General features: G+C 49.3%; 1 protein-coding gene across 1 annotated transcript in view; it reads right to left on the minus strand.

Annotated features, from left to right (window-relative positions):
* Nucleotides 1-8,834, minus strand: part of LOC142484863 (uncharacterized) — a 50,349-nt gene extending 41,515 nt beyond the window's left edge. The window contains exons 1-4 of the mRNA XM_075584094.1: nt 8,538-8,834; nt 4,319-4,900; nt 3,919-4,032; nt 3,429-3,542 (exon numbers count right to left, since the gene is read on the minus strand). Coding sequence (XP_075440209.1) covers nt 3,429-3,542; nt 3,919-4,032; nt 4,319-4,337 — 247 coding nt within the window. The 5' untranslated portion in view covers nt 4,338-4,900; nt 8,538-8,834. The remainder of the gene's footprint in view (nt 1-3,428; nt 3,543-3,918; nt 4,033-4,318; nt 4,901-8,537) is intronic.
* Between the last annotated feature and the right edge of the window lie 9,576 nt (nt 8,835-18,410).

The following is an 18,410-nucleotide window of genomic DNA, read 5'->3' on the forward strand; positions in this document are numbered from 1 at the left end:
TTTGTTCTAGGGCATTCCGAAATAAAATTCTTTTTGCCCCTAGCCCCTCACTCGACCCCAATCAGGTCCGACAATTAATGGCGACGAGAAAGGGTTGCGCCGGCCATGAGTCCAACCGTTGACCGCAATGGCGGAGGGAAGCCGCGTGGCTTTTAAAATCCAAGTATGAAACTGTGTAAACTGAAACCTCATAACTCTGGTTCCGTGGGGACCAGAGAGCTGGGATTTGGCCAGAATATAATCACTGTTCCGGCATGACTGCATGGCAATTTCCAGCCCTCTCCCCTCAACCAAACGGAGTATGGTTAACTGTGAAAAGTATGAGTTGCCCATTGACTCCAATAGTAGCGGAGGCCCTATTGATTCTTATGGCGGTAGAAGCCGCAAGGTAAACGGCTAAGTTAAAAACTGAAAAAAACTGAAGTCCATAACTCCGGTTCTGTGCGGAATAGAGAGCTGGGATTTGGCCACCACGTAATCCTCGTTCCGGCATGACTGCATGGCAAATATCAACCATCTCTGAGGAACAGGACGGTCAGGTAAATTGTTTAGTTTGGGTTTCTGCCATTGACATCAATGGCAGAGAAATGTAATTTCTGTAAATGTGCATTTAAAGTGTATTTCTGTAACTCCGGTTCGGTGGGTCCCAGCGAGCTGAAAATTGGCCACTGTGTAGAATCCCCTCCGTCATGAGGATCTGGCAATTTGTAGCCCGCTTGGCCCAGCCAAACGGATTATTATAATATAAATATAATTGTGGAAATGTACTATATTTGGTGTCTGGCATAAAAGCCCGGGAAGGATACCGGCTCTGCAGTATGTTTATGTTCAGGGGGCGACTGTAGGTCTACAACAGGCCCCCTGGTCAAAGGCTCCCCCACCTTGATTGTATATGCTGGGGCGGAATAGAGCAGGACCTGAGTTGTTCTGTAGGTGTTATACATCACACCTTCTGACTGTCACGGTAGACTCCTGTGGCGGGTAGGATCTCGGTGGCCGGAACAGCAAGAGCGTAGTAGGGGCCACAATCAGAGGGTCCGAGGCAGGTGGCAGACAGCGCAGTCGGGTAACAAGCAGAGGTCAGCAACGAGGAGACTGGAACAGGACAGGGGAGCAGGGACAGGTCTGGGAGCAGGGGCTGAGAACGGGGAGCAGGGACTGAGACCAGGAAATAAACAGGGACAAGCCAGATTACCAGCAAGGGCCTTTACTAAGAACAGAATCAATATACAGGAACAGGTCAGGATCAAAGACAGAGGCATAGGAGTCTGACTTGAAACAAAGGCAAGGGAACAAACAGGAAGCCGAGCTATAAGACAGAGAGAGGAGCAACAAGAAGACAGACACGCAGACAGAGGAACCAGAAGACAGCAGCACACCCAGTGGACAAAGAAGAACTATGGCTAGGCAGGAGGTCTAGGCGACCCTGACACAGACAAAGGTTTTCCTGCCCAAAGCAGACTAGGGGACACCGGTCTGTTGGGAAGAGGGCTAGGGAAATGAGCCCCTGATTAGAATGCCCACCCCTGGGGGCAGGTATTCCTTTGCTTCCAACGTGAGGTGGCAAAGGGTAATTGGGTAGAGGTAATTGATAACCAATACCTGGCACCCAATGCTATGGTATAGTGCTTAAGTCCTATATAACTGATTGTAAGCTCTATGCCCATTGTCTTCGATCATGTCTTAATTTTTTATCCTGTGTTGATGAATGAATTGCTAATCCAGATTACTTCATTGCCCCATCTAACGTAAGTGTCCATATACTCTATGTAATTTGTATAATCTTGTGTGTTCACCTTTTTCAAGGAATAAACTTAATTTATCATATCTTAGCCTATTCGATTCAACCCAGTGATATTTTTATTTGTGTGTATTATTATAACCCTGGACAAGCCCAGTGTTCTTCGTGATTCTACCTGACTGATACCTGATGAACTGCTAACCTGAAACCTGGTTATTTCATTGGCCCGTCCTTAAGTGTATATATTCCGTTTGTTATTTGTCCAACATTGTGTGTCCACCTGTCTTTTAAGGAATAAAATCTCTTTATTATATCACAGTCATATTCAATTCAAGTTTATTTGGTGTATATTATAACCCTGTGGCTACAACACCAATCTCAGTGTGTTTGCAAATAAATGCGGGGGTTTAAAATGGCCACCCAGCCAAAGTAAAGTACAGACTGAGTAAAGTCTATCCTACTGTGTATGACTACCAGTTCTGCATACAGCATACACAGGGAAGTGTGTGAAAAGTATTGACGCAATAGCACCCCCAGAGGTCAGGGTGAAGAATACACCTGAAAGAGCAAAAATGGAGGAAAAAATGTGTTTAATGCGTCATGTGTCTGACCACATAAAGTTGTGTCCTGTCAGGAATGAGTGTCTGAGTACCCAGTGTGTCCCCGCAGAGCAGTATGAGAGGGAGCACGAGAGGGTCCAGAAACTGAAGAATGAGCCAGAAGAGCAGAGACGCTGCTCCATCCCCAACAGTCAGGAAGACCAGGAGAAAGAAACCTGGGAAAGACAAGCTGATGGGACCCTAGCAACGAGATTTGTAGAGGCCCTAGACGTAATGAAGGCAGAGTTCCTAAATGTAATGAGGGATGTGTTCATGCACACAGAGCCAGCGCCAGGAAGAGATGGAGGCTCTGAGAGCAGAATTGCGAGATGTACGCAAGGAAAATAATTCTCTCACAAGTGGACTAAACGTATTGAAAAGGGAGAAAAGCATTCAAATTATTCAGAAGCCCTGCAAAGCTCTTATCCAAAGGAAGAAGGGAAAGAGAAAATGATCGGCGTATACGCGCCTCAACTATCGTCCTACAGGCTGCCTACAGAGGGATGAAAACTCGTCAGTTTAATCATCTAGTTCTCCCTCACCTGCTATCCTAATAAAGGAACAAGTATGTATGGCAGCTAGGTTTGCTGCTTCATTTTCTCTCCTAGAGCCTGGAGGCTGGGGGCACACTGCTCCCCTGTATGCAGTTTGGATAGGACGCCCCCATCATGACTTTCACTGTCCGGAAGAATTGCCGGGACTCTTGGGACGCTGTCCCAATCTATCAGTTAAGCTATGTCTAAAGACTGTGGCTATTAATGCGTATCTAATGACCCTAAATGAGAGGGTATTGTTAAGCTGGGGAACCAGGTTAGTTAGGGAAGGGTCCCTTGAATTTGTTTTCAAAAAATGCGTTTTATCGCATCTATTGATGGTCAGATACCCATAACTCTGCATTTCCAACCTTTATACGTGTCTGAGAGCCATATTGCACTTCTAACTGCTGCATGTGGCTTGTCCCAGAACACCCAGCAGGCCTGGGGACTTCCTATGAGAGGCAATTAACCATGAATATTCACTAAATGTGACCATGCTCCTTGTAACAAGATAACACCCCTTTGTGCAGACAAAGGGGAAAAGGTACTCACCAGAGACAGGAAATGGAACAGTTTCACTCTTTATTGGGGTCAGAGGTTCCTCAGTGTTCGGTTCTTCCTTCTCTGACTTAATCTCTAAACTCTCCAGCACAATCACTGGGAAACCTGGCAATAAGAAAAGGGAAACCCATCATGTAAAGCTGGGAGTGGGGGCGCTTCTTGTGATATCAGTATACAGAAATACTCTATACTGATCCCTATGGGGGAGGGGTGAAGTGATTGATTTTACTTTGTTATTAACCCTTTGACTGCTGAAGTAGTATTTACCCCCGAGTGCTGAAAACATTTTGGAGCTACCAATGTTCAAACCTCAATAACAATAATATCCTCAATATAACCTTAGATAAATCATTTCTTTCATTAGGACAGGTATCTTATAATTGTATGCACGCTTTAATATTATTTACCAAAATATTGTACCCATTTCAGTCCATTTTTAAACAGACTGAATACAGATAAGTGAGGATGTAATGGTACTTACCACAAACAGGAAATGCATCTATTTCTTCCTTTATTGGGGTCACATGTTCCTCAGTGTCTGTCTCTTCTTTCTCTGACTTAATCTCTAACCTCTCCGATACAATCACTGGGAAATCTGGCAATAAGAAAAGGAAAACCCATCATGTAAAGCTGGGAGTGGGGGCGCTTCTTGTGCTTTCACCTCCTCTGATATTGGTATAATATAATACCTCTTGTAAAGAAATGTATTACTAGCCCTTCTGGCAGAACATGACAGAGGTGAAGATATATTATCTTCTTACCTGCTGATAGTTCTATAGGAAAATAAGATTAGTTTGGGTGTTTGACTCACATAACTGCCAAATAATCAGATATTCCCCCCTTGCATATTCCAAAGACACTAAAATATCTCCTCTACTCACTTATCAAGCGTGGATCCATGCTGGGAGTGGGCAGTGCTGCTCTGGGAGGTGCGGGCAGTGGGCAGCGCTGCTCTGGAGGTGCGGGCAGTGGGCAGCGCTGCTCTGGAGGTGCGGGCAGTGGGCAGTGCTGCTCTGGGAGGTGTTGGCAGTGGTCCTCTGGAGGTGCTGGCAGTGGGCAGTGCCGCTCTGGGAGGTGCTGGGAGTGGGCAGCACTGCTCTGGAGGTGCTGGCAGTGGGCAGCGCTGCTCTGGGAGGTGCTGGCAGTGGTCCTCTGGGAGGTGCTGGCAGTGGGCAGTGGTCCTCTGGGAGGTGCTGGCAGTGGGCAGTGGTCCTCTGGGAGGTGCTGGCAGTGGTCCTCTGGGAGGTGCTGGCAGTGGGCATTGGTCCTCTGGGAGGTGCTGGCAGTGGGCAGTGGTCCTCTGGGAGGTGCAGGCAGTGGGCAGTGGTCCTCTGGGAGGTGCTGACAGTGGGCAGTGGTCCTCTGGGAGGTGCTGGCAGTGGGCAGTGGTCCTCTGGGAGGTGCTGGCAGTGGGCAGTGGTCCTCTGGAGGTTAATCCATATGTGTTGGGTTTTAGAATGTGCCTGTATATAAAACAGAATTGGAATGATCAGTTTTTTTGGAGAAATATACAGCATTTAGTATCAGCACTTTCACACCTAAATCATTAACCCCAAAAGGAGTCGGAGAAGACAGGGGCACCAAAAAACACACATGGTCCATCCGCAAACAGGCACTTAATTTCATACACTGCAAAACTTTAATGGCTCAGGATTGTGTCACAACATAACCATCTAGAAAAGTATAAAGAGTCGGAGATTAGCAGCCAAAAGACCAGTAAAGTCCCCATAGTGTAACATAGTAACATACTGTACTGTTCCATAGTAAGAATAAAACGCAGATACAGTACATGAGTGAGACTTTGATAAATGCTCCCGATACTCTCTCAGGTCCCGCAGTTCTGCTCCATACTGACACAGTCTCACTTTCCTATTTCATACGGTGAGAAGTGGGTAATGCAGAGGAACCAGTGCAGTAACTTCCCTCACCTTACCCCACCATAATAAATAGGGGGGGTTGATCCCTCACACCCTCATTAATTTGTTCCTCGATCACCTCCAGTTTCTCACATTCAGCTCATTTGTACCTGGCAGGACATGCTTATAGAAAGGAATGCCTGGGAAACACTGACATTTTACTCACTGATTATTTATTTTCCCCTGGTCTCTCAATGTCAGCACATGACATGAGGGAATAGGCTCTGCCCATCTGAAGGTAGGACACAGACTTCTGACCTGCTCACACCCTTATAAGCCCCGTCCTATTATGACGGGATCACTGCTTCCCGACCCAGATAATTTCCAGCGGAATAGTTATATTCTGATACTGAATCAAAAGCACTATTCTCTGTGTTATATCTGTGGAACGTATCCACACGTATAATACAAGTATTGTAAACACAATAAGACAGTGTCTGTGAGTGGGTTTATTGGCTTTGCATCTCATCCCAGGCTATGTTTAAAGCAGCAAGCATTGCCTTAAGGGGTTTCCATGTAATAATGGACTTGACAAAAGTACATACACACACATACATACGTACATACATACATACATACATATATACATATATATCCCGGTCCCCTTGGGCTTTCCAGTACCCCTCCTCACCTTGGCGGCAGTCGCGGGGGTCTGCCGAACACAACGACTGACCCGTCAGCTGGCCGCAAGAGTGGGTGCGGGCGGTTGCTGGGTGCTGGTGCGGCGGCGATCACGTAGCCAGGTACTCCCGGCGGCTCCCATTGCAGGACGCCGCCATCTTCTTTTGCTTGGCGCATGCGCAGTGAGGGCAGTAAATGCGGAGGCCTTCGGCTAGCTCGCGCATACACAGTTATAGCGCGTGAACCCCCACCAATCAGGAGAGACTATGGGCAGGGACTACATGTCACATGAGCCTCAGGAGCGCCCCACATGACGCCAGGGAGCCAATAGGGCTGCAGTATCTCCCTGCTCTCAGGGATTGATACATTTTGCGCGCTGGGAAACACGTCAGTCGGCGCCAGGAGAGTCTAGGGGAAGGAGGTGAGGGTGCAGGGGTCAGTGACCCACTGCACTAGGCCAGCAGCCCCCTAGGCCCCAGTTAGCACCCGAGCCACTCAGTAGATTGTGTTACTGCAGGGACAGGCCCGAGGTTAGGGAACCTGCCCCTTTAGCATATACAGAGCCAGTCAGGGACACAGCGGATGCTGCGCTTCCTACCGAGGCCTGGGATCAGGCCTACTCCGCAGAGAGAGCGGAACTGTACCCAGGGTGGACGACCCTGACCGATCATCTCGCTGGTGGAACCAGGAGGTCGTCGGACCCTTTTTGAAGATCTTTTGAACGCCCGGGTGCCGTCGCACTGGGCAGGTATTGTTACTCACGAGCACCACCTACAGAGTACTCACACATAGTGGCAGCGCTGACCACGGGACAAGGGGGTTATTCTGTGGACACGGTGTGGGGGTACACGGTAGTGGGCAAGGGGTATACACTCAGAAGTGGGAGTGAATGACATTGGGACTTATAGAGTATAAGGAATATATGCATGTTCAGTAAAGGATACTTTTGTTGATTCATACCAAGTGGCTGTCATTGGTTTGAGTCCTGTGAGGGGCCCCTCCCGCCATGTCGGGATCCCTCCCAGGTGGAGGCGTTGCACCACGAGAGAGATAAATATGTACCCCAGGCTCCCCGAGCGGAGGCTTGGGCTCCTAAGGGCCACACAGGTAATATACAGCATCAGAGCGTCTGTGTTCACAGGGAACACCCATTACACACACATATACATATACACACACATAGAATATATATATATATATATATATATATATATATATATATATATATATATATATATATATTCTAAGCAGAGTTATGTGAAATAATTATATAAACATGCTTAAGATGGCATTCAAAATGAGTTAGTATGTACATACCAACAGCAATTGTATGTATTTATCTATATAGCACCATTAGTGTACATAGCGCTTCACAGTAGTAATAAACGTGACAATCATATAAATAACATACAAATAACAGATCATGGGAATAATCGCTTCAGACATAAATGTAACATTTCGGAGGAGTCCCTGCCCCGAGGAGCTTACAATCTAATTGGTGGGGAGAACGTAGAGAGACAGTAGGAGGGCATTCAGGTAAGTGCGTCTGCAGGGGGCCAAGCTTTATGTATCGTGTATAGAGAAGCTATAGCCCATAACACACACAGGATGCTGCCCCTGTGGTAATGAAGGAGTTAAACGCCAACCAATACTCCCTCAATCTAATTACTTTCTAACTCTATTTAATAACTTTCCCAATCTTATCCTCACTGATCCCTAATGTTAATTCCCAATGTAAAATAACCCCCATTATCTCCCAGTCCCTGTGATACAGGAGGAGTAACCCCCCCAGTGCCAGAGGCCCCCCCTCACTATCAGAGGCTCAGCCTCTCAGGCTCCTGTGTGTAAGGCTAAGGCCCCGCTCCCAGAGTCAGCGCACCCGCACTGCTGACAGGCGGTGCGCTGAGATACACAGACCGCGATATGCGGTCTGTAGGGAGCGGGAGCGGGAGCCGGAGCGGGTGGTGGGCGGTTTGACAGGGAGGGGGGGCGTGGCTTGAGCGGAGGGACCCGCTACTCTCCCACCCCCCCTCCCTCCACGGACTCGGGCTGGAGCAGGAAAGTAAGTTTAAACACACGCAGGCACTCATTCATACACACAGGCAGGCAGGCAGGCAGGCAGGCAGGCAGACACACACACACACACACACACAGGCAGGCACTCACGCACTCGGGCACACACATACACACACAGACAGGCACGCACACAGAGAGGCACTCACCTGCTTTCACTCCACACTCCTCCCCGCTCCCCGAAGCCTCTCCTCCTCCCGAAGCCTCCCCTCCCCATTGGTTCACAGCCACACACGTCACGCGTCGAAGCTAGAAAACACCATTCTGTGGTGTCTCCAGCGGCTGACGCGCAACAGCGTGTAGTCAGCTGTGCAGCCAGTGGGGACCGGGACCGGCTCGCGAGGATTCCCCTGCTGGTGGGGAACTCGCGACCCGCCGCCCGCGCCAACGAGCGCAGCGGGACCGAGGCCTAAGGAAGCTGAGAACAGCACTGGGATAATGTGCACAGGTCACACAAGGGAGGGGAAGGGAGGAGGAGGAAAGCACTTACCCAATAACACAGGCTGAAGATCTCTGTGCAGCAGGGGGTGGGCAATGTGAGGGGGGCACAGGAAAAGGGACTTAGAGGCTGCAGAGCCTATTCCTCAGTGTGTCCCCCCCTCCGTGCCTGAGATGTGCACTTTATCCCCCCCTCACTGTGTGTGTACTTCCTATGGAGGGTGGGGGGAGCCCCTGTGATCTCTCAGTCCTTCCCTGTGGGAGTGACCTGGATTCCCCCCTCAGGATGTGGGACAGTCTGTGCTCAGGGTCAGTGTTTCCTGCCGGAATCAAACCTCACACACCAGGACATCCGGCTGCAGCAGAGGGACCATAGAGAGGGAAGAGGAGGGGCCAGAGCGCCTCTAACCAGCTCCTCCTGAGCTCATATGGAACAGTGACCCCTGGTGGGCTCCCAAGCAATGTGCGGTGAGCGCCCCCTGGTGAGAGCTGCACATGGTGCTGGCTGTGGGCTGGTGAGAAACATAGTGACAATCTCACCCCCATCTCCCACCGTATATAGTGCGGTCTGGTGATATACTCTGTGCGGTGTGTCTGGTGATATACTCTGTGCCCGTGTGTGTAGTGACATCTGGTGATATACTCTGTGCTGTGTGTGTAGTGCCGTCTGGTGATATACTCTGTGCTGTATGTATAGTGACACCTGGTGATATACTCTGTGCCGTGTGTGTAGTGCCGTCTGGTGATATACTCTGTGCTGTATGTATAGTGCCGTCTGGTGATATACTCTGTGCCCGTGTGTGTAGTGCCGTCTGGTGATATACTCTGTGCCGTGTGTGTAATGACGTCTGGTGATATTCTCTGTGTCCCTGTGTCTGGTGATATACTCTGTGCCGTGTGTCTGATGATATACTCTGTGCCCGTGTGTGTAGTGCCGTCTGGTGATATACTCTGTGCCCGTGTGTGTAGTGCCGTCTGGTGATATACTCTGTGCCCGTGTGTGTAGTGCCGTCTGGTGATATACTCTGTGCCGTGTGTAGTGACGTCTGGTGATATACTCTGTGCCCGTGTGTGTAGTGAGGTCTGGTGATATACTCTGTGCCGTGTGTGTAGTGACGTCTGGTGATATACTCTGTGCCCTGTGTGTGTAGTGACGTCTGGTGATATACTCTGTGCCCGTGTGTGTAGTGACGTCTGGTGATATACTCTGTGCCCGTGTGTGTAGTGACGTCTGGTGATATACTCTGTGCCTTGTGTGTAGTGACGTCTGGTGATATACTCTGTGCCCGTGTGTGTAGTGACGTCTGGTGATATACTCTGTGCCGTGTGTGTAGTGACGTCTGGTGATATACTCTGTGCCGTGTGTGTAGTGAGGTCTGGTGATATACTCTGTGCCGTGTGTGTAGTGACGTCTGGTGATATACTCTGTGCCGTGTGTCTGATTATATACTCTGTGCCGTGTGTCTGGTGATATACTCTGTGCCCGTGTGTGTAGTGACGTCTGGTGATATACTCTGTGCCCGTGTGTGTAGTGACGTCTGGTGATATACTCTGTGCCCGTGTGTGTAGTGACGTCTGGTGATATACTCTGTGCCCGTGTGTGTAGTGAGGTCTGGTGATATACTCTGTGCTGTGTGTGTAGTGACGTCTGGCGATATACTCTGAGCCCGTGTGTAGTGACGTCTGGTGATGTACTCTGTGCCGTGTGTGTAGTGAGGTCTGGTGATATACTCTGTGCCGTGTGTGTAGTGAGGTCTGGTGATATACTCTGTGCCCGTGTGTGTAGTGACGTCTGGTGATATACTCTGTGCCCGTGTGTGTAGTGACGTCTGGTGATATACTCTGTGCCGTGTGTGTAGTGACGTCTGGTGATATACTCTGTGCTGTGTGTAGTGAGGTCTGGTGATATACTCTGTGCCGTGTGTGTAGTGACGTCTGGTGATATACTCTGTGCCGTGTGTGTAGTGACGTCTGGTGATATACTCTGTGCCGTGTGTCTGATGATATACTCTGTGCCGTGTGTCTGGTGATATACTCTGTGTCCGTGTGTAGTGACGTCTGATGATATACTCTGTGCCGTGTGTAGTGACGTCTGGTGATATACTCTGTGCCCGTGTGTGTAGTGAGGTCTTGTTATATACTCTGTGCTGTGTGTGTAGTGACGTCTGGTGATATACTCTGTGCCGTGTGTGTAGTGACGTCTGGTGATATACTCTGTGTCCTGTGTGTGTAGTGACGTCTGGTGATATACTCTGTGCCCGTGTGTGTAGTGACGTCTGGTGATATACTCTGTGCCCGTGTGTGTAGTGACGTCTGGTGATATACTCTGTGCCGTGTGCGTAGTGAGGTCTGGTGATATACTCTGTGCCCGTGTGTGTAGTGACGTCTGGTGATATACTCTGTGCCGTGTGTGTAGTGAGGTCTGGTGATATACTCTGTGCCCGTGTGTGTAGTGACGTCTGGTGATATACTCTGTGCTGTGTGTGTAGTGACGTCTGGTGATATACTCTGTGCCCGTGTGTGTAGTGACGTCTGGTGATATACTCTGTGCCCGTGTGTGTAGTGATGTCTGGTGATATACTCTGTGCCCGTGTGTGTAGCGACGTCTGGTGATATACTCTGTGCTGTGTGTGTAGTGAGGTCTGGTGTTATACTCTGTGCCCGTGTGTGTAGTGAGGTCTGGTGATATACTCTGTGCCGTGTGTAGTGAGGTCTGGTGATATACTCTGTGCCCGTGTGTGTAGTGCCGTCTGGTGATATACTCTGTGCCCGTGTGTGTAGTGCCGTCTGGTGATATACTCTGTGCCCGTGTGTGTAGTGACGTCTGGTGATATACTCTGTGCCCGTGTGTGTAGTGAGGTCTGGTGATATACTCTGTGCCGTGTGTGTAGTGACGTCTGGTGATATACTCTGTGCCCTGTGTGTGTAGTGACGTCTGGTGATATACTCTGTGCCCGTGTGTGTAGTGACGTCTGGTGATATACTCTGTGCCGTGTGTCTGATTATATACTCTGTGCCGTGTGTCTGGTGATATACTCTGTGCCCGTGTGTGTAGTGACGTCTGGTGATATACTCTGTGCCCGTGTGTGTAGTGACGTCTGGTGATATACTCTGTGCCCGTGTGTGTAGTGAGGTCTGGTGATATACTCTGTGCTGTGTGTGTAGTGACGTCTGGCGATATACTCTGTGCCCGTGTGTGTAGTGACGTCTGGTGATGTACTCTGTGCCGTGTGTGTAGTGAGGTCTGGTGATATACTCTGTGCCGTGTGTGTAGTGAGGTCTGGTGATATACTCTGTGCCCGTGTGTGTAGTGACGTCTGGTGATATACTCTGTGCCCGTGTGTGTAGTGACGTCTGGTGATATACTCTGTGCCCGTGTGTGTAGTGACGTCTGGTGATATACTCTGTGCCGTGTGTGTAGTGACGTCTGGTGATATACTCTGTGCCGTGTGTGTAGTGACGTCTGGTGATATACTCTGTGCCGTGTGTCTGATGATATACTCTGTGCCGTGTGTCTGGTGATATACTCTGTGTCCGTGTGTAGTGACGTCTGATGATATACTCTGTGCCGTGTGTAGTGACGTCTGGTGATATACTCTGTGCCCGTGTGTGTAGTGAGGTCTTGTGATATACTCTGTGCTGTGTGTGTAGTGACGTCTGGTGATATACTCTGTGCCGTGTGTGTAGTGACGTCTGGTGATATACTCTGTGCCCTGTGTGTGTAGTGACGTCTGGTGATATACTCTGTGCCCGTGTGTGTAGTGACGTCTGGTGATATACTCTGTGCCCGTGTGTGTAGTGACGTCTGGTGATATACTCTGTGCCGTGTGTGTAGTGACGGCTTGTGATATACTCTGTGCTGTGTGTAGTGACGTCTGGTGATATACTCTGTGCCGTGTGTGTAGTGAGGTCTGGTGATATACTCTGTGCCGTGTGTAGTGAGGTCTGGTGATATACTCTGTGCCCGTGTGTGTAGTGACGTCTGGTGATATTCTCTGTGCCTGTGTGTGTAGTGACGTCTGGTGATATACTCTGTGCCGTGTGTGTAGTGAGGTCTGGTGATATACTCTGTGCTGTGTGTGTAGTGACATCTGGTGATATACTCTATGCCTGTGTGTGTAGTGAGGTCTGGTGATATACTCTGTGCTGTGTCTGTAGTGAGGTCTGGTGATATACTCTGCTGTGTGTGTAGTGACGTCTGGTGATATACTCTGTGCTGTGTGTGTAGTGTGGTCTGGTGATATACTCTGTGCCTGTGTGTGTAGTGAGGTCTGGTGATATACTCTGTGCTGTGTGTGTAGTGAGGTCTGGTGATATACTCTGTGCCCGTGTGTGTAGTGAGGTCTGGTGATATACTCTGTGCCGTGTGTGTAGTGAGGTCTGGTGATATACTCTGTGCCCGTGTGTGTAGTGAGGTCTGGTGATATACTCTGTGCCGTGTGTGTAGTGAGGTCTGGTGATATACTCTGTGCCTGTGTGTGTAGTGACGTCTGGTGATATACTCTGTGTCCGTATGTGTAGTGACGTCTGGTGATATACTCTGTGCCGTGTGTGTAGTGAGGTCTGGTGATATACTCTGTGCCTATGTGTGTAGTGATGTCTGGTGATATAGTCTGTGCCCGTGTGTGTAGTGAGGTCTGGTGATATACTCTGTGCCGTGTGTGTAGTGACGTCTGGTGATATACTCTGTGCCCGTGTGTGTAGTGACGTCTGGTGATATACTCTGTGCTTTGTGTGTAGTGAGGTCTGGTGATATACTCTGTGCCCGTGTGTGTAGTGACGTCTGGTGATATACTCTGTGCCGTGTGTGTAGTGAGGTCTGGTGATATACTCTGTGCCGTGTGTGTAGTGACGTCTGGTGATATATTCTGTGCTGTGTGTGTAGTGAGGTCTGGTGATATACTCTGTGCCCGTGTGTGTAGTGACGTCTGGTGATATACTCTGTGCCGTGTGTGTAGTGACGTCTGGTGATATACTCTGTGCTGTGTGTAGTGACGTCTGGTGATATACTCTGTGCCGTGTGTGTAGTGAGGTCTGGTGATATACTCTGTGCCGTGTGTAGTGAGGTCTGGTGATATACTCTGTGCCCGTGTGTGTAGTGACGTCTGGTGATATACTCTGTGCCCGTGTGTGTAGTGACGTCTGGTGATATACTCTGTGCCCGTGTGTGTAGTGACGTCTGGTGATATACTCTGTGCCGTGTGCGTAGTGAGGTCTGGTGATATACTCTGTGCCCGTGTGTGTAGTGACGTCTGGTGATATACTCTGTGCCGTGTGTGTAGTGAGGTCTGGTGATATACTCTGTGCCCGTGTGTGTAGTGACGTCTGGTGATATACTCTGTGCTGTGTGTGTAGTGACGTCTGGTGATATACTCTGTGCCCGTGTGTGTAGTGACGTCTGGTGATATACTCTGTGCCCGTGTGTGTAGTGATGTCTGGTGATATACTCTGTGCCCGTGTGTGTAGCGACGTCTGGTGATATACTCTGTGCTGTGTGTGTAGTGAGGTCTGGTGTTATACTCTGTGCCCGTGTGTGTAGTGAGGTCTGGTGATATACTCTGTGCCGTGTGTAGTGAGGTCTGGTGATATACTCTGTGCCCGTGTGTGTAGTGCCGTCTGGTGATATACTCTGTGCCCGTGTGTGTAGTGCCGTCTGGTGATATACTCTGTGCCCGTGTGTGTAGTGACGTCTGGTGATATACTCTGTGCCCGTGTGTGTAGTGAGGTCTGGTGATATACTCTGTGCCGTGTGTGTAGTGACGTCTGGTGATATACTCTGTGCCCTGTGTGTGTAGTGACGTCTGGTGATATACTCTGTGCCCGTGTGTGTAGTGACGTCTGGTGATATACTCTGTGCCGTGTGTCTGATTATATACTCTGTGCCGTGTGTCTGGTGATATACTCTGTGCCCGTGTGTGTAGTGACGTCTGGTGATATACTCTGTGCCCGTGTGTGTAGTGACGTCTGGTGATATACTCTGTGCCCGTGTGTGTAGTGAGGTCTGGTGATATACTCTGTGCTGTGTGTGTAGTGACGTCTGGCGATATACTCTGTGCCCGTGTGTGTAGTGACGTCTGGTGATGTACTCTGTGCCGTGTGTGTAGTGAGGTCTGGTGATATACTCTGTGCCGTGTGTGTAGTGAGGTCTGGTGATATACTCTGTGCCCGTGTGTGTAGTGACGTCTGGTGATATACTCTGTGCCCGTGTGTGTAGTGACGTCTGGTGATATACTCTGTGCCCGTGTGTGTAGTGACGTCTGGTGATATACTCTGTGCCGTGTGTGTAGTGACGTCTGGTGATATACTCTGTGCCGTGTGTGTAGTGACGTCTGGTGATATACTCTGTGCCGTGTGTCTGATGATATACTCTGTGCCGTGTGTCTGGTGATATACTCTGTGTCCGTGTGTAGTGACGTCTGATGATATACTCTGTGCCGTGTGTAGTGACGTCTGGTGATATACTCTGTGCCCGTGTGTGTAGTGAGGTCTTGTGATATACTCTGTGCCGTGTGTGTAGTGACGTCTGGTGATATACTCTGTGCCGTGTGTGTAGTGACGTCTGGTGATATACTCTGTGCCCTGTGTGTGTAGTGACGTCTGGTGATATACTCTGTGCCCGTGTGTGTAGTGACGTCTGGTGATATACTCTGTGCCCGTGTGTGTAGTGACGTCTGGTGATATACTCTGTGCCGTGTGTGTAGTGACGTCTGGTGATATACTCTGTGCTGTGTGTAGTGACGTCTGGTGATATACTCTGTGCCGTGTGTGTAGTGAGGTCTGGTGATATACTCTGTGCCGTGTGTAGTGAGGTCTGGTGATATACTCTGTGCCCGTGTGTGTAGTGACGTCTGGTGATATTCTCTGTGCCCGTGTGTGTAGTGACGTCTGGTGATATACTCTGTGCCGTGTGTGTAGTGAGGTCTGGTGATATACTCTGTGCTGTGTGTGTAGTGACATCTGGTGATATACTCTATGCCTGTGTGTGTAGTGAGGTCTGGTGATATACTCTGTGCTGTGTCTGTAGTGAGGTCTGGTGATATACTCTGCTGTGTGTGTAGTGACGTCTGGTGATATACTCTGTGCTGTGTGTGTAGTGTGGTCTGGTGATATACTCTGTGCCTGTGTGTGTAGTGAGGTCTGGTGATATACTCTGTGCTGTGTGTGTAGTGAGGTCTGGTGATATACTCTGTGCCCGTGTGTGTAGTGAGGTCTGGTGATATACTCTGTGCCGTGTGTGTAGTGAGGTCTGGTGATATACTCTGTGCCCGTGTGTGTAGTGAGGTCTGGTGATATACTCTGTGCCGTGTGTGTAGTGAGGTCTGGTGATATACTCTGTGCCTGTGTGTGTAGTGACGTCTGGTGATATACTCTGTGTCCGTATGTGTAGTGACGTCTGGTGATATACTCTGTGCCGTGTGTGTAGTGAGGTCTGGTGATATACTCTGTGCCTATGTGTGTAGTGATGTCTGGTGATATAGTCTGTGCCCGTGTGTGTAGTGAGGTCTGGTGATATACTCTGTGCCGTGTGTGTAGTGACGTCTGGTGATATACTCTGTGCCCGTGTGTGTAGTGACGTCTGGTGATATACTCTGTGCTTTGTGTGTAGTGAGGTCTGGTGATATACTCTGTGCCCGTGTGTGTAGTGACGTCTGGTGATATACTCTGTGCCGTGTGTGTAGTGAGGTCTGGTGATATACTCTGTGCCGTGTGTGTAGTGACGTCTGGTGATATATTCTGTGCTGTGTGTGTAGTGAGGTCTGGTGATATACTCTGTGCCCGTGTGTGTAGTGACGTCTGGTGATATACTCTGTGCCGTGTGTGTAGTGACGTCTGGTGATATACTCTGTGCTGTGTGTAGTGACGTCTGGTGATATACTCTGTGCCGTGTGTGTAGTGAGGTCTGGTGATATACTCTGTGCCGTGTGTAGTGAGGTCTGGTGATATACTCTGTGCCCGTGTGTGTAGTGACGTCTGGTGATATACTCTGTGCCCGTGTGTGTAGTGACGTCTGGTGATATACTCTGTGCCGTGTGTGTAGTGAGGTCTGGTGATATACTCTGTGCTGTGTGTGTAGTGACATCTGGTGATATACTCTATGCCTGTGTGTGTAGTGAGGTCTGGTGATATACTCTGTGCTGTGTCTGTAGTGAGGTCTGGTGATATACTCTGCTGTGTGTGTAGTGACGTCTGGTGATATACTCTGTGCTGTGTGTGTAGTGTGGTCTGGTGATATACTCTGTGCCTGTGTGTGTAGTGAGGTCTGGTGATATACTCTGTGCTGTGTGTGTAGTGAGGTCTGGTGATATACTCTGTGCCCGTGTGTGTAGTGAGGTCTGGTGATATACTCTGTGCCGTGTGTGTAGTGAGGTCTGGTGATATACTCTGTGCCCGTGTGTGTAGTGAGGTCTGGTGATATACTCTGTGCCGTGTGTGTAGTGAGGTCTGGTGATATACTCTGTGCCTGTGTGTGTAGTGACGTCTGGTGATATACTCTGTGTCCGTATGTGTAGTGACGTCTGGTGATATACTCTGTGCCGTGTGTGTAGTGAGGTCTGGTGATATACTCTGTGCCTATGTGTGTAGTGACGTCTGGTGATATAGTCTGTGCCCGTGTGTGTAGTGAGGTCTGGTGATATACTCTGTGCCGTGTGTGTAGTGACGTCTGGTGATATACTCTGTGCCGTGTGTGTAGTGACGTCTGGTGATATACTCTGTGCTGTGTGTAGTGACGTCTGGTGATATACTCTGTGCCGTGTGTGTAGTGAGGTCTGGTGATATACTCTGTGCCGTGTGTAGTGAGGTCTGGTGATATACTCTGTGCCCGTGTGTGTAGTGACGTCTGGTGATATACTCTGTGCCGTGTGTGTAGTGAGGTCTGGTGATATACTCTGTGCTGTGTGTGTAGTGACATCTGGTGATATACTCTATGCCTGTGTGTGTAGTGAGGTCTGGTGATATACTCTGTGCTGTGTCTGTAGTGAGGTCTGGTGATATACTCTGCTGTGTGTGTAGTGACGTCTGGTGATATACTCTGTGCTGTGTGTGTAGTGTGGTCTGGTGATATACTCTGTGCCTGTGTGTGTAGTGAGGTCTGGTGATATACTCTGTGCTGTGTGTGTAGTGAGGTCTGGTGATATACTCTGTGCCCGTGTGTGTAGTGAGGTCTGGTGATATACTCTGTGCCGTGTGTGTAGTGAGGTCTGGTGATATACTCTGTGCCCGTGTGTGTAGTGAGGTCTGGTGATATACTCTGTGCCGTGTGTGTAGTGAGGTCTGGTGATATACTCTGTGCCTGTGTGTGTAGTGACGTCTGGTGATATACTCTGTGTCCGTATGTGTAGTGACGTCTGGTGATATACTCTGTGCCGTGTGTGTAGTGAGGTCTGGTGATATACTCTGTGCCTATGTGTGTAGTGACGTCTGGTGATATAGTCTGTGCCCGTGTGTGTAGTGAGGTCTGGTGATATACTCTGTGCCGTGTGTGTAGTGACGTCTGGTGATATACTCTGTGCCCGTGTGTGTAGTGACGTCTGGTGATATACTCTGTGCTTTGTGTGTAGTGAGGTCAGGTGATATACTCTGTGCCCGTGTGTGTAGTGACGTCTGGTGATATACTCTGTGCCGTGTGTGTAGTGAGGTCTGGTGATATACTCTGTGCCGTGTGTGTAGTGACGTCTGGTGATATATTCTGTGCTGTGTGTGTAGTGAGGTCTGGTGATATACTCTGTGCCGTGTGTGTAGTGACGTCTGGTGATATACTCTGTGCTGTGTGTGTTGTGAGGTCTGGTGATATACTCTGTGCTGTGTGTGTTGTGAGGTCTGGTGATATACTCTGTGCCGTGTGTGTAGTGAGGTCTGGTGATATACTCTGTGCCGTGTGTGTAGTGACGTCTGGTGATATACTCTGTGCTGGGTGTGTAGTGAC

Source organism: Ascaphus truei, unplaced genomic scaffold (genome assembly GCF_040206685.1).
Source record: "Ascaphus truei isolate aAscTru1 unplaced genomic scaffold, aAscTru1.hap1 HAP1_SCAFFOLD_446, whole genome shotgun sequence".
Classification (NCBI taxonomy): Eukaryota; Metazoa; Chordata; class Amphibia; order Anura; family Ascaphidae; genus Ascaphus; species Ascaphus truei.